Here is a 21,942-nt window from a genome sequence, read left to right on the forward strand (position 1 = left end):
TAATCTCAGGGTTGTGAGTTCAAGCCCTACTTTGTGCTTGGAGCCTACATAAAAAATAAAACACAACAAAAACAAGACAAACAAAAATCTTGTAATTGTGATGGTTCACTCTTATGTTTCCACCATCACCATAAAAATGATATACTCAGCACATTCGTCCCAGGAGAAAGATGAGAGACAAATAGTAGTGCTGAGCTGCCCAGCTAAACTATTGAGTCAAGCCTGGCCTAGAACGGAGTCCTCCTCCACCCTGCAGACATGAATGAGCCCAGTCAGGATCAGCCACCTCTAAGATTGTAACTTCTTAGGTCAATAAGTGCTATTGTTTGGGTTGTTAGTTGTTGAACAGTAGTATTACGGTGGTTACAGTTAACAGATACACACTTTCTAAAGCCTCCTTTTCTGTATTTCTGTTAGGCATTAGAAGGGTCTTCAAAACTAGCTTTATACTGCCTAAGTCATTCAATGTCAGTGCTGTAATACGGGCAGATATAATTCTTATGTTCCAACAGAAACAAACTATATTTCATAGTGAGGTTCTGTGGCATTATAGGAAATTTAAATGAAGTCTAAGGATATTTGTGTTCAGAGTTCCAAATAACCAATTTTGCAAAATAACAGGGTACCTCTGCTCATGAGCATTTTTTTTCCAGTAGCAATAAAATACTTGTCTTCTAAATGTTCCTTGTATACAGCACTTTTATTGTTAAAGAGGACTGTAGCTTTGTGTTATCTGTGAAAGCAATGCTTGATAAGTACTCATGTGGTAGACATTTTACATATTTTATTCTTCTATTTTATAAAATCCTAATATATCTTTGCTTAAACTGGGGCTGAGATCAACTTAATTCAATAGCAAGTGGTGGAAATGTCATTGAAATGTATGCCTTTTTAACCTCAAAGCTAGTATTCTTTCACCATATTGTACTGTACCCCTGGTTGTTTTTACTACTGAAAAATTTTAAAAGGCATAGAAATAAGCAAAACATTTCTTGAATTTTTAAAATTTTTTTATTTTTTATTTTTAATTCATGAGAGACAGAGAGAGGCAGAGACAAAAGCAGGCCCCCTGCAGGGAGCCTGATGTGAGACTGGATCCAGGCACTCTGGGATCACGCTCTGAGCCAAAGGCAGATGCTCAACCGCTGAGCCGCCCAGGTGTCCCACATTTCTTGAATTTATTAGTTCCTTTGAAGACACAAGAATGAAAGAAACGTGGGAGAGCTTATTTCAAGCGACCTTCTGCTCTATGTATCAAGCATACATTTCACTACCACCCACCATAGTTGCTATTATGATGAAGTGAAGTGGCTACCACAAACCGATATTCTTCATCTTGATATCCAGCTTTGCCGACATCATTTATTAAATACTATTCTCCATTGTTTTGTTACTAGTGACGTGTTACCTGACCTCTTTCAGCTTCTTCACTTGTAAGATTACTAACAGTACTTACCCCATAGGGATAATGAGGATAAACCTGAAACTAGTATAAAGTAATTGCTTAATACATGCTATCTAATTTACTTAAACTTGTCTTTTTTTTTTTTTTTGCAAAGGTACTTAACTAGTTTGCTTTAAATTCAGTTACAAACCATTGTTTAAGTTTTGCTATATCATATGCCTTTACATCTAAGTGATGTATGTACAATGAAAGTATTGCCATTGGGACATTTTACTTTTCTGACTTATTACAATGTGCCCAGGAGCCCCAAGATCAAGTTTAAGTCCCAGGACCTCATTTTAGGCCTAAGTATCAGCCTACCTGCTTTACAGAAGGGCATTAGTTGGTGTTCTCCTCTTTAAAGCTTCCTTATTCACTGTATTCTAAAGACTCTTTTTCCTCCATGAGAAGCACCAAAGTGGTTTTTACTTGTTGCCCTCAAAATCAAGATTCTGCCTTAGTACCTCCAGAAAACAAGCACCCTGATTTCAATTATTAAACAAGCAAAACCTGATAATCACTTAGAAAAATATAGAATGAAAACAACTTTTAAAAAATATTCACCCATCTCTGTGAAGATGGTCAATAAGCCAATTACACCCTGTTCTGTTCTCTCAGCCTCCTTTAGTTATGGTAAGGGGAACATAATAAACTTTAAGGAAGCACAGGTATGATGCCATCAAGTTAAAAAAAAAAAAGTACACACACCTATGAAGTATTCTTGCTACAGTATTTTAATCTTAATCTACCAAGCCTTTGGGTTTACCTTTTAGTTTATAGGAAATAGGTATGGCAGGCACATTCTAAGAAGGCTCCCAGTGATCTCTTTTCTGATACAGCCTGTGTAATCCACTCTCCTTGAGTAACTTGCTTCCAGCCTTGATGTTGAGAGGGTGGCATATTTGTAGTTTGTAAATGTAAATGTTCTGACTTTGATTTTGCTAGCAGACTCTCTCCCTTGCTGGTTTTAATGAAAGCACTTGACATGATGGAGAAGCCCATAAAACATAAAACTGAGGGCAGGGGAGCCTGGGTAGGTCAGTTGGTTAAGTGACTCTTGATTTCAGTTCAGGTCATGATCTCAGGGTCTTGAGATCGAGCCTCATGCAGGCATGAAACCTACATAAGATTCTCTTTCTCTCTCTTCTGCCCCTCCCCCACCTCCTTCTCTGAAAAAAAAAGGAAAACATTCATTTAAAAATTTTTATTTCAGAGAGAGAGAAAGAGAGAGAGAAGCACAAATAAAGGAAAGGGTGGAGGGGCTGTTGAGCAAGGAGCCCAATGCAGGGCCGAAGCCCAGAACCCTGGGATCATGACCTGAGCTAAAGGCAGACTGAGCTACCCAGGCGCCCCTGGAAAACATTCTTAAAAAGACAAAACACCCAAAAAACTGAGGACAGCCTTTGGCCAACAGCCAGCTAGGATTTTAAGTCCTCAATCCAACACCTGGAAAAGAACTGAACACTAACCATATAAATGAGCTCGAAAATGCTTCCTTCTCCAATCAAGCCCTCAGATGAGTCCTCAGCCATGGCTGATACTCTTCATAGCAGCCTCATGTGAAACAAAGAAACAGAAGATCCTGCTAAGCTGGGCCAGGATTCTTCATTTGCAAAAAATTTCAGATAGTAAATGTGTGCTGTTCTAAGCCACTTTAGTTTTGGGGTAATTTATTAAGCAGCAATAGGTAATTAATACAGAAGAGTTACAGAAATGTTTTACAAATATAAAATTGGGGTACCTTGCATTCTGTAATGCAGATACTTCAAAGTCAACGATACTAAAAAATAAAAATAGAACTGTTCTAGAGTAAGAGACCAAAGAAACATATAATCAAATAAATATAATACATAAACCTTGATTATTTATATTAGATCCTTTAAATAAAGTGATAATAGTTACTATGAAACAATTAAGGAAATTTGAGTATGGAATACATATTAGATACTATGAAATTACTGAATGGTAATACAATGATATGGTTATAAAGAACATTCTTTAAAATGTCCTTATTCTTAGAAGATACATATTTAAGTATTTAGTTGATAAAGGTGATATCTGTAATCTCAATATAAAACCAATATGGCAAAATGTTAACAACTGTAGAACTTGGTTGGCAAGTTCACGAGTGTTCACTGTACTCTTTGAACTTTGATGTATGAATATTTTCATTAAAAATTTTAAGAAAAACACATGGAATGATAATGGTAAATGAAAAAAATCTTCAAAATTCTATTTATAATCACAACTACACTATACTATAGATTGAATGTGTCACCCCGAAAATTCATTATTTTGAAACCTAATTCCCAATATGATGGGCCTCTGGGAGATAATTTGGTTATAAGGGTGGAATCCTCAGGAATGCGGAGACAACAGAGAGCTTCTTCCTCCTACCATGAAAGAACCCTCATCAAACACCAAATATGCCGGCACATTCACCTTGGGTTTCCTCGCCTCCAGAATGGTGAAAATGTTTGTTTTTAAGCCACCCAATCTATTGGATTTTTGTTGCAGCAGCCCAAATAAACTAACACCCTGTGTGTAATCTTCTATAGAAAAATATATTAGAAGTTAGATTATAAATTATTTTTATTTTTAATTTTTTTAGATTATAAATTATTTTTTAAAAAGACTGAATAAGGGATCCCTGGGTGGCGCAGCGGTTTGGCGCCTGCCTTTGGCCCAGGGCGCGATCCTGGAGACCTGGGATCGAATCCCACGTCGGGCTCCCGGTGCATGGAGCCTGCTTCTCCCTCTGCTTGTGTCTCTGCCTCTGTCTCTCTCTCTGTGTGACTATCATAAATAAATTTAAAAAAAAAAAAAAAAAAAATTTAAAAAAAAAAAGACTGAATAACATTTCCTAATCTCAAGTAATTTATATCTCAAGACTGTTAGTAAGTATATCACAGATGACCCTCTTTACATTTTATCATTTCTCAACAAAATAATGATTTATAACATTGATAACTGCTAAGGAAGCGAATGTCCAAGTTTCATCCCCAGAATTTGCAATATGAAGGATATTAACTCCAAGACTTTTACCACTGGAAGTGACTTGACAGCATGTGTCGCCTAAAAAATGTGCATTAACTTGGCCCACCAATTCCATGTATAAAATGTAGCCTAAGTAGCTAGTAAGTCACAGGATATTTGTCTGAGCAGTGCTTGAAAGCTGAAAACTGAAAACAATATCAGATAATAGGAAATGGATATATCCATATAATGGATATATGATTATTAAGGTAGAGGTATGCATACTATATATTGTCAAGTTCAAAAATCAGGTTGTTGAACAATGTGTATCACACAGTCCTTTAAGAAAAAAAAAACACATTTACATACCTACTAATATACCACAAGATGTTAAGAATGGTTCTCTGTGGGTAGTGGGATTACAATTTTTATTTGATGTGTGTCTGTGTTTTATTAGATGAATGTTATGTTTTTATATTCACAAAAATATATTAAGGGAACCATGGAAAAAAGTTTAACTGAAAAAGACTTCAAAATTCACAAAACCATCATATAACACTTATTTTTCAGGTGAATTATCTTAGTTCTTTAGCTAAACTATATTTTATAATTTTTCTTCAATATGAAATACTGATACTATAAAAGTTGTTGTAAAGACTTGTACTCTACAAGAAGCAAACAATGTTTACAATTTGCCACCCCTTACATTTTGAAGAGTCAGCTCATGTTCTTAATGTCCTCCCATCATCCAAAGGTTCTACCTGGTATTTCAAAATATATTGTAGATAAATTCTTTGTACTCAGAACTGCATGCTAGACTGGACATGTTAATAAGAAAGAAGTGTATATAATGGAACTAGGCTGACCTGGGTTAAACTCTTGACTTTGCCATTTAACTTTGACGTAACCACCTAAAACCTGATTCAACAAAAAGTAAAGCAAAGGTTCCTAACCAGCCCAGCCAACAGAATTTTTAAAGTCTGAGCATATGTCAGAATGCTGCAATTTAACACTCAACAAAATACACATTCCTCTATTTATACTTTACCCATTCTCTCTTGATATTCCAAAAGTTTTTCTTTGAATTAATCCAGATGATGGAAAATCTTCCCTTCCTTATTGGGGAAGAACTGTTCTTTGACTACAATTTGTCATTAAGCCAGTAAATTGATGGTTCTGTATACCATAAATGTTGAGAATGCTGCTCATTATTTTAGGCAAAGTCCTCTTTGTGAAAAGATCTTTCCCACTCAAAAATAGGAATAGTTATGCTTCTCTTAAGAAACTGCAGTTCTCTTAAACATATTAAATTATATAATTAAAGTGGTAGTTCCTTCGTGTTAGTTGTTAGGATATTCTGAGACAAATTTGTGATGCCTCTCTCTAGGAAGTATGGTATGGTATGCACTTTTTTTTTTCTCCTACCATGATTTATCCCATTTTCTTTACTTCTGAAAATAGAGACACCATCATTCTTCATTTAAGGGGTTTTGGGGATCAAATCTCAAAGTGGTTAGCACAGTGCCTGGACCATGTTAGGAGGTCAAAAATACTAGTTTTACATGATAGGCTCTCTGGACTTGCCAGTAACAGTTTTTGCTTGCATAGTTGCTTGATAAAGTCAACACATTGCAAATTCCCTTTGAGACAACAGAAATGACCAAAAATAAACTAATATCAAAACTGGAATGAAAAATGAAGTTACTTCAAATAGGGAGGGGCAAAAGAAACTGGATTATAAACCTGGAGTTAATTAGGGGTCTCATTTGTCTGAATTGATACATAACCTAATGCAGCTTAGAAAATTGCTTTCCCTTCATCTAAAAATGAGCCATCAAATGTAATTTTCTATATACAAGTAACTTAAATGATGAAATTATTTTGTATGTTTTCTATATATGGAATAATTTACCACAAACTTAATTTTTGAAAATTCTAAAGTACTTATCCTAAAATAAGATCTTGAAATGTGCTGGTGCTGTTCAAAGAATCAGCAATAAAAATGAGTAGAGCAGAAATTAAGTAAAAGACAACCACCAACAAGTAACGTAAAAGCAGAGTATATAAATAAAAGTTATCTTCTCTTATGTGGCAAAGGTATGGAAATTATGCCATTGTAGCAGTTGCATTGTTTTTCTTTTTATCTCATTCTTTCTAAATTCCTGAAAACTTACCCACATCACACAGGAAAATCTCACAGTTCATCAGTGCAAAAATTTTATTTCTTTGTCTCTTCTTACCCCCCACTTTACAAGATCTGAAATTTTACTTAATCCACAGCATTTTTTTTTAAACCATCTGTAATCAGTCATGTAAAATGTGAGAAAAAACACTAATCAATTTAAAATCTCAGCCCATCCCCACTGTTACAGTAAATTTAGGATAAGTCTACAGCATTCACTTACTTTAGCTGGTTCTGATACTGAGGCATATTTTTTTATTTGAGAATCAACACCTAAAGACTTGGCTAACTGTACAGCATTTAAATCGTCACTGATAAGTGTCCCAAGAGCCACAAGGAGTCTAAAAGTAGCTTCTAGGTCTTGTACAACTTCCAAGACTGTGCTAATTACTGACAAGCATTGAGCTTTCCCTTCAATGTTATGGTCTTTATGAAAACAAACAGAATAGTTCAGGGTCAATGTAGCGAGAGCAATGTGAATGTTTTTATTGCTCCCTGATTTCAGTTCTATTGCATGCGACATTAGTGATTCCCTCTGGGACATCATGAGTTTTTGTCCTGCCTGGCCAACAAAACAATTGCAAAAAGTCCTCAGAGCAAGCAGCTGGTTTGCTGGCTTTCCTTTAGGGTTTAGAAGACTGATAAGATGACTGCTGAACTGAGCCCCTTCCTTTTCATTGCAGAAGTTTTCATTCACACTGGGATGTTTAATTGACAACCGAAGAATGTCAAGTGCAGGAAAGACAATATCTATTAAAAAGAAAAATTCATTAATGTTTACAAACACCCATAAAATTCCTATGACTATCATTTGGGTTTATGAATTTTATTAACACACGACCATTTCAGAAAATGTTAAAAAACCATGTGCTATGTGCTTGCTTTACAAAATATATATATTTCTAAAATTTTTGTTAATTGATTTTTCATATTTATAGAAACGATTTATTGCTGAGGTGATGTAAATGGGTTATCAACTGGCCTGATATATATACTGAGTATTCAGTAAATCCCTGTGGAATGAATGGGATGGGGACCTTGCTTTTAAAATCCTCTAAGACCAAAGAGTTTAAGAGGAAAGTTTTTCTTTTAAGTATATCTTTTCTTTGTTTTTTAAGAGAGAGAGTACATGCACGTGTGATTGGGGTTGGAGGGTTAGAGAGGGAGGAGAGAATATTAAGTAGGCTCTATGCCTAGTGTACAGCCCGACTCATGGCTCAATCTCAGAACCCTGAGATCATGTCCAGAGGCAAAATCAAGAGTCGGATGCTTCACTGACTGAGTCACCCAGGTGCTCCATGAGGGAAAGTTTTTTTAAAATAGAATTCCAGTTGACAAATGATAATACGATGCTTACAGGTTGGTGGAGGGCTTTACATTCAAAAAATTGGGCAGACACCATTTGAATGAATCCACTCTATAATCTTAGCACCACTAAAAGTAAGGAATCCAGAAATTATGTGCCCTGTGATATAAAGGTAGTATGCAGCATCATTTATAAAGGATATTCACCTAAAAAAAAAAAAAATCTATTGAACCAGAATCTAATTATGTCTAGCAGGAGCTACAGAGATCATGGAACACATTAAGTGAGCTGCCAAAATCACAATATGGGATATTAAGCAGGACAAATGACTTTTCTTCTCTAATCAATAGCATGAAAAAGTAATGAGAGAGGACACTTTTGGAATTTAAAAGGAATGAAGTGAGTCAAAAAAATAATTATAGCAACCGTTTGTAGACTGGGGTTAATAGTGCACAAGATGTTCTTGGGTGGCTTGCAGGGGACCCACAAATGCTCTGAAATGGTACATGAAATGGTATGGGGATCATTACATTCCCTTCAGATTCTCATAAAGCATGGACCAAATCAAGACTATGAATTACAGGGGCATGGTGAGTACTTTTTTGTTAAGTTTCACACAATGTAAGTTACAACCACCCAGGGTAACTTTTACTCTGGGTAAAACAATCTAGAAACATCAGTAATACTGATAGAAATGGAAAGACATACTTAATCTAGAAACATCAGTAATACTGATAGAAATGAAAAGACATACTTACTACTTTCTGGATTACATTTTAAAAATGGCTTCCATACCTTCAGGCCAGTTAATAGCTTTCCACAAAATCTGAAGTTGCTGGGCTGTGGGTTTTTCTGAAGAGCTATTACATATGAGAGACAGTATTTTTTCAAGAAGTATCAAGTCATCCTCAGTTAACTTTTTCTCTTCAGGTGCAGTTCCATTAAGTTCCTTCAGTTTACCTAGAACCCAAACCCAAACTTTCAAAATTCTCTAACTGTATTTAGCCAGATATAATATAAAGATGTCTAAACTTTCACTAAGAGTATTCCACTACACACCATGGGGAAGGTAAGACATTTCATGGCAATTATCAAAGACCGTAAAATAAGGATAAGGCCTGTTAATATTTTTCATTCGAACACAGTAGAGAAAAAGGTTACTGTGATGATTTTACCTGTTATTGTCTAAGATCTTATGAAACTTTCTGCTTCAAGTAAGTTTTAAAGTAGATATTTGTAATCATTTTGGTTTTTGAAGCAGTATCATGTCATTATACCCAAGTATAAGTCAATGCTCTATTTTCCTCAAAGAAAAAAATTGTAACAACCTTTAGCCAACTTTGCCTAACTTCTTCGATTGTCAATGAATTAACTGAAGAGTTAAAAATGCCTAATATTTAATTTCCTTAGTTCCGTATGTACATTTGACATCACCCGGCTTTAAAAACATATTTAATGGAAATATTGCCTTTTGTCACCATAGTCACATTTCATGAAGCAATTTTTTAAAAATATTTATTTATTTTAGGGAGAGAGAGTACTCAGGGGTGAGGATGGAGGGTAGAAAATCTCAAGCAGATTCCCCGCTGCGTAGAGCCAAATGCAAGGCTTGACCTTATGACCCTGAAATCATGACCTGAGCTGAAACCAAGAGTCAGATGCTTAACTGACTGAGCTACCCAGGTGCCCCTTATGATTTTTATAAAGATGGTATAAAATTAAATTCTGACCAAAAAACCCTTGTCTTATATTGAGGTATATATGCTATCTCAATTAATTCTCATGAAGTAATAGTGGCAAACACATAAGTCATTTTGTTTCAGAGAAACAAGTTAACAAAGTCAACTGAGCAGTTTCATTTTTTAATGTAATTTTTACTACTTCTAAGGGCCATTAATTTTTTTAAGAGGAAAAAAAATTTTTTTAAGTGCTTTAATCATTCGTTTTCATTATTTTTTTTTCCTGAAAACATTAAGATCTTAGGGAATGGGATTTATATTTTTCCCTTTAGTTTTTTTCTCATTAAAATCATCATAAAGCATTTACCTTATATTTGTATAAGGCTTCTTGCAAGTATTAAGGGTCCATTATCAGACTGTGTATTTGTAGTCGACGCCATTGTGTAATCCCACAACAGAAGTCTCTATCATGTAAGCACCCAGTTCCTAGCTCATGTGAGGAGGAGAAACAGTCTTGAGTGCACTGCAAAGAGTCTATGGATATGTGAGAAAACTATTTAATTAAAATGTACTTACCTAATATTTGTGTAGGATTTGCCTGGTCAAAAGTGACAGCCTCTTTTTTGGGAAAATAAATATTCACTGTCTTAGATGCAGCTGATCGGTAGGCACTATTCCCTATTTAAAAAAGACGATGAAAATCATTAGTAATAGTCAAAACTGAGATTTTTCTAATTGTATGACTTTGTTTTCACGATTATTGATATATACAACTACTCAGTGCATGCAACAAAACAACTATGGAAAAAAGAAAAATCATAAAATTTTATATACTGTATATATTTGTTGACATAATAAATTTTAGTTCTTAATGTAAACTTAAAATTTAAAACAAAAGTCTTTCCATTTTGTATTCTCTACATCTCTCATACCTTTAAGATTCAATCTAAATCACAAATTTTTAAAAGATCAAAGAATATATAACAATTACAAAACTTGCCATTCCCATCTTAAGGCATATTGATCTCTTTCTTCTCATGTCTTTTACTGCTTATTCCAAATGATATATAGTCCACATTGTCATTTTCTCCATCATTTTATTTATTTTTAAGTTTTTATTCAAATTCCAGTCAGTTTAAACATAGTGTAATATTACTTTCAGGTGTACAATATAGTGATTCATCACTTCCATACATCACCTGGTGCTCATCACAAGTACTCTCCCCTAAACCCCAGCACATGTTTAACCCCTCCCCCACCAATCTCCCCTCTAGTGACTGTCAGTTTGTTCTCTAGAGTTAAGACCCTGTGTCTTGGTTTGCCTCTCTTTTTTCCCCTTTTGCTTATTTGTTTCTTAAATTCCACATTATGAGTGAAATCATAAGGAACATGTGGCATATACACACACACACACACTGGAATATTATTCAACCATAAAAAAGAATGAAATCTTGCCATTTGCAACGACGTGGATGGAGCCAGAGTGTATTATGCTAAATGAAGTCAGCCAGTCAGAGAAAGAATAACAACTTATGATTTCCATCATTTTAATAAATGATGTAGGTCCCTGAAAAGTGAAAGGGCCCTAGTCTTTTATACATTTTTACTTCCTAAATCCCTAAGTACTATTATAGTAACCAAATGCAGTGTCTGACAAACAACTGGCATAGGATAAAAATTTATCACAATACATAATATCTAAAGTTACTTCAATTAAAGCATAATTTAAACCTAATTTGTATTTTGCCTGCATTTCAAATCTTATTTACTTTTGTTCCAATGCAAAAAGGCATTTTGCAAAAATATGTATAAAACATTTTAATTTTCTGAATATATATCAGAAAGGGGAATAGGGTAGGTAAAGATGAAGTTATGAAATAAATACACAAAATTAATTTTCATTGCTTATAAAGCATAAAATATTTATTGGTACGATCAAAGATGAGCTAACAGACATTGCCTGGAGTCCTGGTCATTAGAGACTAATGGTAAGGAGAATGCAAATCAAACACTGTCCAAACAATTGAGTAAAATGAGAAGGAAAAGTACAGGGTGTAACAGAGCCTATGACAGAGTAAGTGATCTAGCAAGGGCCATATATGAATGAGTGTCCGAGAATGTTCATTTAAAAAATACTATGTGCAAAATAAAGAAAAAGGAGAAAAAAACAAATAATAATTTGTGATCTAAATAACAAAGCAAAGGGCTCAAATATTCTAAAACAGAACAGCATGTACCAAACTTCTGAGGTAGAAAACAGCATGAGATGCTCAAGAAACAGACACAGGCCAGTATGGTTGGGCAGAAAAAATGCAGAGAGGAAGGTGATAGAGTGAAGAAAAAATATTGAATGAGAAATCATTAAAGGGTTTTAATCAAGGGAGCAGTATAAATAAAGTTCGACTGTAAAAAGATCACTGGCTGAAGTGTGGACCACGGAGAGACCAATTTGGAGGATATTACTTCATTTGTCTAAGTAAGAGATGACAGTAAGTTGGACTAAGGTATACTATATAAGGTTCAGTATATACACCAAACTGTTAAAAACTGTAACTTCTGAAAAATGGTAGGAAGCACTATTAACTTTATACTTTATAATACAAGTACAGCCAACAATTACTAGGCATTTATTCTGTATAAAGTGCTGTATACATTTTGTAATTTTAAATTCCAACTTGAACAATTTTAAATTACAACTCTTAACAACTCCAAGAGGTAGATATTACTTCCACTTTACAAATGAGAAAAACAGAGGCACAGTAACAGAATAACTGGCTCAAGGCAAAACAGGTAAAAAATAGTGGAACTGAGATTTCAATCTAAGCACTCTCACTCCAGAGTCCCAATCTTAATCATTATGTTTATACTTCAATATGCCAGTCAATGTTACTTTTGCAGTGAAAAAATAGCTTACAAAAATCACATACCAAATTAGTTCTTAAGTAGACTGCTGGGTTTGTAAGTATCAATCTTATTACGGTCAAGAACATTTATGTTTCACATCTATTAGACTTTTGTAGACAATAACAAGTAGGGGAAAACATATAGCAAGACAGCCGTCAAACTTGTAAAAGATTAACCACAAATTTAGTTCTGCATTTTACTAGCAGTAAATACAGAGGAAAGCTTCTTTGCCTATGCTCAACAATGATGAACAAGTAAGATGTGTCAGACTCTAGGCAAGATACTACGAATAAAAAAGAAAAATTAATTGCTCAGGAGAAGGCCAGATAGTATAGGCCTAAATCATAAAGTAATTTTTTTCTGGGTCCTCTTAAATAGAACAATATGTAGCATAGTGAATAAAATTCTCAATATATTAAAAATGAACAAAGGTGTGATGCGAAAAAACTCAGTTTTTATAAGAGTTGTTAGAAAACCAGACCTATGACAGAATAGCAATTTTCAATCCTGGCTACACATTAGAATCACATTGGAAAATTATCAGAACTAACTTTGCCAAGGCCCCAAACCAGAGCAGTAATACACCAAATGAGCATCTCTCGAAATGAGGTTGAAGTACTTTTTTAAGCTTCCTACATGAGTCTAATGTGCAGTATGACACAATTCTGAGAACATTCTAAATGCCAGGTCAAGAAGTTTGTCCTTAATCTACCATATGAAAAGTTCTCTAGCAAGGAGAATTTACTAGTTTTCTCAGTCTTTCATTAAAATTTTAATGAATTTTAAAAATATAAAAAAAAAAATAGGGAAGAAGAGGAGGAGGAGGAGGAGGAGAAGAAGAAAAAGAAATGAAAAGTGTGTACCTGTAAATGGATCAACTCCAGCCATGGTAGTTCCCATATTGGCAGACCCTGGCACATAACGACCACCACCTAAAATGCAGTAACACATCTAGTAAGTAAAGGTAACTGCAAATTAAAGTTCAAAATGCTCCTCTCCACACAGAATAACTTATTTTCATGAGTCACAATTCAGAATGGCATCTTTATATACATAATAAATGGGCTATAAATTTGTTTAGAATAGTACCTGGCATATAGTTGGTGACCAATAAATGTTAGCCTTAAAAGTAATTCTCAAATTACAAAATAAACATTAGATGTCTTAAACATTATAATTACAGATGCTAATGAATTAAAAAAGCATTAGTGGATTGGAGAGAAGAAAAAGGTTTTCATAATGCAATGTGAACATGGGATGACTGGTTGGCAGTTGGTAGAGCACGCAACTCTCGATCTTAGGATTTTAAGTTCCAATCTCACATTGGATACAGAGATTACATAAGAAGAAAACCTTAAAAAAATTAAAAACAAAAAATAAATGTGATTATTCTATTGAAACAGAGAGGATTAGCTGACACATAAGCAAACAAGAGATTAGTAAGATTTAGGGATGCTATAACAGCGGTCTCATATTTAAGATCCTAATTGAAAATGGAAAGAAAGGAACATGAAAAACAGGTGTAGAGAAAGGATTATCATGATTTGGAGATGTTCGAGTCCTGGATGAGCCTTTGCGGGAAAAGAAAGATGAGCTACTTTTCTAGCCTCTCTGAATTTAATATCTAGGAGCTGATATAACCAGTTTAACATATATAGTACTAAAAAAAAACCTCACAAAAACTGCAGATGTAAATAAATTAAAATAATGAAGAACACAGAGTAAGAGGCTTTGTTGAGTTTTTACTAATATGCTAGGTAGCATGCTAAGCATCTTTAAGATTTATTATTTAGAGAGAGAGCATGAGCATTCATGTGCAGTGGGGAGAGGCGGAGGAAAGATTGAGAAACCCAAGCTGACTCCATGCTGAGAGTGGAGCCCGAGGTGGAGCTCGATGACCCTGAGATCCTGACCTTAGCTGAAACCAAGAGCCAGTTGCTTAACTGACTACACCAGCCAAGTGCCCTGCATGCTAAGCATCTTATATTTATATACTCATTTAAGTATTAGATACCATGATTATTAACAATATTTTAGAAGGCTGAAAAACTTGCCCAAGGCATTAATTATGAGACATAGTACAATCCTACACTTTTCTACACGTGGCTCTCCAACCACCTGAATGAGTCACCTGTTTAATATGCAGATTCCCAGGGCCCACCCAAAACAACATAGTAGCTCTCCAAATTGGCTTCACTTTAGAAACTTTTTTTTTTTTTAAGCAACCCAGTGTATCAGATTATCTCTGTGAGAAGGACCTTGTGATGAGATAAACAAGCATCCTAGATGATTTGAATTGACATTAGAAATTTGAGAACCACATAAATAAGGAAGAGAAAAGAGAATTAAGATTGACCTTAAGTCTTAAGGTAAATGGGAAAAACTCTTTGTCCCAGGTTAAATTGGGGGAAAATATACTAAAATATACTGAGGGCCTGCTTAAATATAGTTCAGGCGTTTTGTTAAACACTTCACATGTACTGTGCCATTTAATTTTCCTAACAGCTCAATATCAGGTCTGTTATCTATTTTTGATAATTGTTCAGTTAGGTTCAGTTATCCTAATAATTCCATAATTCTCTTGGATATTTGGCATGCTATCTTGCATATCTCCATTATCACTGAATCTTCTGTGTTACTGACATTGCACAACAGTAAGACATGTTCCAGTGATGATGGCCCCAGGAGTTCTCTTAATTTTGTTGGTATTGTTTGAAGCTTGGTATGTTTCTTCTGTTCCAAGAAAAAGGTGCTAATGAGATCTAAGAACTCTGTTGTTCTACGTTTCAGGGCATCACTATGTCTGAGTAAATCATCACTTTATTTACTTTTCATATCCTTACTACCTTTTCAAGTTGCATTATGTCATCAAAGATATCCTTAATAGCCATTGTGCTATCATAACATTTAGCTTGATCTTGATGGTCGGTTATTATAGCATACTGGTTACCAGTGCACAAGGTACAGCTACGTGCATCAAGGCCACCAATTCATTCACAGGAGAGAAGCAGCTCACTGAGAACGATTCACAACTTCATGAGACTGACTGAAGGTTGTGTGTTGCTCCCAGTTATGGTTTAGACAGGTATCTATATTGGCAAGGCCAGTGGATTAAGTGCCAAAAATCTCTTCCCAAATTGGGTATATTGTCTAGAAACTCTGGCTGCTGATCCAACAATAGCATCATAAAATACATCAAAAGCTATTCTGAAAACAGAGACTTCTTCAGCTGCATTCAAGTCCAAGCTTGGCAATTTTTTTCCAGTACCGTTGATGTCGAGGCATGCATACCTTGATAAATAAAGCCACTGTGAAGAGATACACCAACACTTCCAGGGCTTCACAAAGGCCATTAATAACAAAGGTTAGAAGACTAATCCTGGGTGGACTTGTGTCCTCCCACGTTAATGCAAAATACACCTGAACAGGCTTCTTGACTGCACTGCATCATCCAGTAGCAGGGACTCACATGGCTCCTTCTTTGCTTGTGATCAGTAGAATCTTGCCAGTAATAGCACTCATGCTGTGTCTTGGTTGCTGGGTTCCCCTATTATCTAATTTCACAGATAAAAAAATTAGGCTCAGACAGGTTAAGCAACTTGCCAACTTCTCATAGCAAGTAAGTGGTAGAGCCAGATTTTGAATCAAGGTCTATCGACTCTAAAAACTATGCCCTTAATGACTCTTGCTCTCCTTGCAGGAAGGACCACTAGAGAAAATGGTGAGTTCTAACAATATGCTATGTAAGTCATAAGAAGAGCTACAAAACACTCCAGGAAAAAGCAAAAATTAGAAGTTAAAGAAAAGGAGATGCATCAAAATTAGAAATATAGATAAGGGAATTATTAATTATTGGGTGATGTCTCCAAAATGTAAAGCCATATACTGCAAAATGCTATTCATTAAGTGAAGAAAGATGTATTTATCAAAACTTCATCCCACCTGTAAAAGGATCTGCTGCAGGAAGCATGTTAGAAGATCCTGATGAAGACCCTGGAACATACCGACCACCACCTATGCATGCAAACAAAGGAAAAGCTGAAGGATGCCAAAATTTTGAATTTCATAAATAACACAATGCTTATATTAGAAGACTCCAAGCTTGGAGAAAAAACAGAAGAACAACGTTGTCACATGAGAGAATAACAGAAATTAGTCAGCAGTCTTACAATAGGAAAGACTACTAAGAAACTAAAACTTTAGTGATTCTCCAACTTTCTTTTTCTCACCTTTACTAGTTTATTAAGTGTTAGCCACTGCCCTTAAATATTAAAATAACTAAAAATTCAAATATAAAAGGAGAAATTACAAGTGGTCTCTGACCTCAGTAATATACATATATAATCAGTTCCTGTTCCTATACAAATTCACTAGAATTCCTGCTGCTGCTGTTGCTATCAAAACCACAGGCATCAAATGTTAATCTTTTAAAGAACCCCTGAGTTCATTAACTCATCTGTCAAACAGTGCATTCAGTGCTAGGGATCCAGCAGGGAACAAGATTGCTTGTATCCACTGAAGCTTACAACCTACTGGAGAAGAGAATCACAAAGGCAATGAGTGTCACAAAGGAAAGAGATTTCCATTTTTACTCTTACAAATGTGTGGTATGTGTGAGTATATGTTCTGTTAGCACCCCTACGGAAATAATCAGAGGCATCTACAGTAAGATATATGTAAAAGATATATATGAAAGGATGCATATAAAGTTATGCTTCATGAGATTATGCAGCATGAGATTCAGAAGAGAAAAAAAAAAAAAAAGCCAGGGTTAAGATTTCCATACGGAGCCAGCTGCTCTAATATCTGTCTTCTCCACAAAATAGCTTACACAAGACTATATTCATGCGTTCACTCTTTTGAACTGTAGTCTGAAATTCCATCAACAGAATACCCAGATATTAAACATATTTTTTTTTTCCCTGTCAAGTGCAACTACTGGGAGGGGTTACATCACTTATATTCAGTAGTGAGTCATTCTGGTAATTCTGTTTAAGTCAACATGCAGGGGACATTAACTTTATTAGGTGAATGGGCAATGGAATTCTGAACTAGAGGAGGAGGATAAAACTTAGGAGCATAAAGTACCTGTGAGGGAAGAAGAAAAAAAAAAAAGATCTACGTAAGTACTTACATAGGAAGGGATATGGAATCCTTGTAAAACAAGGAAGCGTACTAGCACGTGAAAAATGGAGTGAGAAATGACAGTAGGAAAACATTGACAATAACGTGCTAATTTTAGAATTTTATTGAGAGCTCGCTCTGTACCTAAGAAAAAAGGAAGCATTTTATTTCCTCCTGTACCATGGCCTCAATTCCCAGGCCCCAAAACTCAGGCTAGTACAACTAGTCTTATAATCCATTTCCTAGGAATCAAGAGCCAGACTAATACTGCTAGGATTATATCCAGGGACATTTATAGTATCTTTTCCCTTTCCTGTCTCCCCTCAAGTCTCCATTTATAACATTCTAGACACCGTATACTATTATAAATAACTGACTTTAAAATCATTATGTGGAATACAAATCACATGTAAAGTAAAATTACTCATAGTCCAGGCCTAGATTTGATGCCCAACTAACCAACTTAGTCTCACATGAAAAAAGAATTTGTTTAGTAAAATCCACCAAAATTTGTATTTTTAAAAGGAGTAACCATCTAAAGGGACTTCTAAGTTTCTTTTCATTTCAAATGACTAAATTAAATTTCACAATTTTGTTTAGTTTACAGTGTAGCTGTATTTTTGAAAGGGAAAAGGGGCACCTGGGTGGCTCAGTCTTGATTGCAGCTCAGATTATGATCTTAGGATTTCCAGATAGGTCCTGCATCAGGTTCCGTGCTCAGTATGGTGTTGGCTTGGGATTCTTTCTCTCCCCCACCTCCCTTTCTCTCGCCCCCTCCCTCACTCTGCACATGTACAGTCTCTCCCCATCTGCTCTAAAATAAATGAGTAAAGCAGAATCTTGAAACAACATACAACTGTTTCTATAAATACAGAATTACTATGTAATTTGAGGTTTAAATATATGAATTTAAAGTAAAAGCCTGCTATAGATCTTAGGTCTTGGTTTTTACTTCAACAGCTAATCATAGTGCATGTTTAAACACATTAAAAACAAACAAACAAAAAATCAACCAATGCTGATGAAAGTACAGAAGACTTAATATAAACCCTAACTTACCTGTAAAAGGATCTGAAAAACTGGTATTCCCAAGTCCTAACATTTGACCTTTTGTGTTATCAATAATAAATTTAGCCACTTGATCCAAAAACATGGGATTCAAATCATTCTTCTGTAAGAAGTTGTATGCAGTTAACCATGGATCATCACTGATGTTATATGGCAATTTATATGATGGTCCTCCTTCATTGACATCAATTGAGAAAACATAATCAAATTCCTTCAATAGGAATACAAAAAGGAGATAAATGATTACTAACTTATCTGTTCATATTAATAACATATATATCACAGGTGTTATGTGTCCTTTTTAAGATAATTATTATAATAAACTTTCTCCAAAGTGCAAAGTTAAAATCTTCCACTTGGCATATGATGATTGATAGCAACCATCTGCATGTGCTGCAAGATTAGCATTTCACTAGGGGTGGAGGCAGGGGATGTATTACAACTACACATTAATTCTAAGGCTAAAGAAGGGTTTCCAATTGGTTGATCTAAAGGCCAAAAGTATTAAATGTTACCATGCCCCACTCAGCAAAACATGCTGGCATTACAAGCACTGCCCTGCAGGGTCCGTATATCTTGCTAAGTTAAATATAGCTAGGCACAAAGCATTAGGTAAAAGATGGCATAGAAGCTTCTAATCCAAAATGATTGGGAACAGTTTACTCATGGTAAGTACCAAAGACAAATAGTAGTTAATCTATCAAATACAGCTCCTACATGGAAAGAGCTTTTCTAAAAGTCAAGTTCAAAGCAGGAAGAGAAAATAATCTCCAAAGAAATAGATTTTAATGTTAAATTTAATTAATGGGCAAAAGTGAAAAAGAAAACCATATGCTTTAAGATAATGGTAATTATAAAGTAGAAGTTGACATACTTTCCCTTCATATAAGACTTTTCCAGATGTTTGCTGATTAGCACCAGATGAGCCAACAACATCACCAATTTTTATCCACCTCCCTTCACTAACACTCCATTGATAGGCTTCGACTTTCTCCCCATCTCTGATTAAACGAGTCTGTCCTTCTCTAGTGCCTAAGAATAAAACATTTAAGAATCAAAGGTAAAATAGCAAAGTGAAATTCAAAGCCATTTAGATTAAAAAAAAAAGTTAACTTTAAAATTTACACAGAAAAGAGAATATGTATTTGGTTTAATGAAAATTTTATTAAAAGATTTAAAAATGTTCCTCTACTGGAAAGTGGCCCAAAACAAACTTAATGGTTAAAAGGAACCTGTATTAAATACAGCAAGGTTAAAAAAGTATGTTTCTACTAGAAAGGAGCCCACTAAAAATAAAACAAGTTTTATCATTGAATATCTTCTGACAACATTTTCATTTTAGTAAATGACGCTCTACTCTTCTAGCTTCTCAGGCCAAAAAGTAGAGAAGAGTCTGATTCCTTTTCCTGGCATTACAAACACTGCCTTGAAGGGTCCCTCACAGCCATCCTTCAGCAAATCCTATCTGTTCTATCTTTAAAAAAGATCTAGAAAATTATCTCTTCTCACCATCTTCATTTCTACCCAATGGTACAAGCCATCATCATTTCTCAGCTGGACTGATTTAATGGCCTCCTCCTCTTGCCCTGGGGCTTCCTACAATCTATATTCAACCCAGCAACCACAAAAATTCTTTCAAAAGTTGAAAGCACTCCTGCCACTCCTCTGCTGGAGACCGTTCAGTAACGTCCCATCTCTCTCGGTTAAAGCCTAAGTCCTTGGAATGAGGTACAAGGCCAAATACATCATTCTCTCTGATTTCACCTTCTTTCACTGCTCCTCTCAACCCATCTTCCCACTTCAGCCATGGAGTCTCTACATTGGCTATTAATTCAGCCCATGACACGTTTCACACAGATGTTGGCAAGATTTGCTCCCCTGCCTCCTTAACAACTTGAACGTCACCTTCTCAGCAAAGCCTTTAGTGGCAGAGATAGCCAGGTGTCCTCCAGAGATTCATGCTCCTATTCCATAGGATAGAGCTGTAGCTGTAGCTATAGCAAGGTGAAGTTCCTAGATGTCACACACTGAGAAGTGATCAGTGGAATCTGAGTGGCTATGATCTGAGCCAGTTCTAGGTTTAGGCCATCATCCTCTACCATTTTCTTCCATTCTGTCTGATGGCTGAATGTTTCTACAAAAGAGAACATTGGAAGCTTCATGCTGAGGATGGTGGTTTCAATAAACCTGGGTCCCTGAATGGCCACAAGGAGCAAAACTGCTCTACAAACATGCTTACATACCTTGCCATCAACTGAGCTTTGAATGTGCAATAAATAAACTCCTCTTGTATTAAGTCACTGAGATTTTAAGAGTTTATCTGTTACAGCAACTAATGCCATCCTAAGTATTACATACTTCCTGATTACTGTATTTAAAATTACAAAACACCCAATTCTTGCTTTATTTCCCATGGTACTTACCACTATCTGACATATATTTACTTAGTTACTTTTTAATTATCTGTTTCCTGTAGAACATAAATTTATGAGAACAGAAATTTTTGTTCCTTTTATTATTCGCTATATTCCCCAGAGCTTAGAACAACAGCATACACTGGGCACTTAGCAAGTATTTACTGCGGGGGTGTGTGTGTGTGTGTAGTGACAGACTATATTTTTGTAAAGAATTGTAAGAATATTAAAAACATGACAGTATAATGCATTAATTCCCAAACTTTTGATTTCAAGATTTCTTTACAGTCATAAAAGTTATTAGGAATCCCAAAGAACTTTTATTAACATGGGTTATATCGATTGATTTACTAGATTTGAAATTAAAAATAAAAAAGTAAACATATCCTTTAAAGGAAAACAATAATAGATTATATACTGAGCAAATAACATTTTACTGTTTTTTTTTTTTTTTTACATTTTACTGTTTTAATGAAAAATAGTAATAGTTTTAGAAATTTATTCAGAAGACTGGCATTTTATGTATCTGTAAATCTCTTAATAGAAGACAGTTAGATTATCATACCTGCCTCTGCATTTAATCTGTTCCAATACGTTTTGTTTGAAGTATATTAAGAAAATCCAGGGGATCCCTGAGTGGCTCAGTGGTTTAGCGCCTGCCTTCGGCTCAGGGAGTGATCCTGGAGTTCCAGGATCGACTCCCGCATCGGGCTCCTTGCATGGAGCCTGCTTCTCCCTCTGCCTGCGTCTCTGCCCTCTCTCTCTCGCTCTCTCCCCGTCTCTCATGAATAAATTTAAAAAAATCTTTAAAAGAAAATCCAACCTAACACAGATAGTATGATTGA

General features: G+C 35.2%; 1 protein-coding gene across 3 annotated transcripts in view; it reads right to left on the reverse strand.

The window, feature by feature from the left end:
- Positions 1-6,620: 6,620 nt before the first annotated feature.
- PLAA (phospholipase A2 activating protein) overlaps positions 6,621-21,942 on the reverse strand; it is a 38,357-nt gene continuing 23,035 nt past the window's right edge. For 2 of the 3 annotated variants that reach the window (XM_077912186.1, XM_077912188.1), the window contains 7 exons: positions 19,558-19,715; positions 18,675-18,894; positions 16,434-16,505; positions 13,355-13,423; positions 10,164-10,265; positions 8,704-8,868; positions 6,621-7,352 (listed from right to left, as the gene is read on the reverse strand). In XM_077912186.1, coding sequence (XP_077768312.1) covers positions 6,787-7,352; positions 8,704-8,868; positions 10,164-10,265; positions 13,355-13,423; positions 16,434-16,505; positions 18,675-18,894; positions 19,558-19,715 — 1,352 coding nt within the window. In that variant the 3' untranslated portion in view covers positions 6,621-6,786. The remainder of the gene's footprint in view (positions 7,353-8,703; positions 8,869-10,163; positions 10,266-13,354; positions 13,424-16,433; positions 16,506-18,674; positions 18,895-19,557; positions 19,716-21,942) is intronic. The other variant, XM_077912187.1, reaches the window with a different exon arrangement.

Source organism: Canis aureus, chromosome 10, assembly GCF_053574225.1.
Source record: "Canis aureus isolate CA01 chromosome 10, VMU_Caureus_v.1.0, whole genome shotgun sequence".
Classification (NCBI taxonomy): Eukaryota; Metazoa; Chordata; class Mammalia; order Carnivora; family Canidae; genus Canis; species Canis aureus.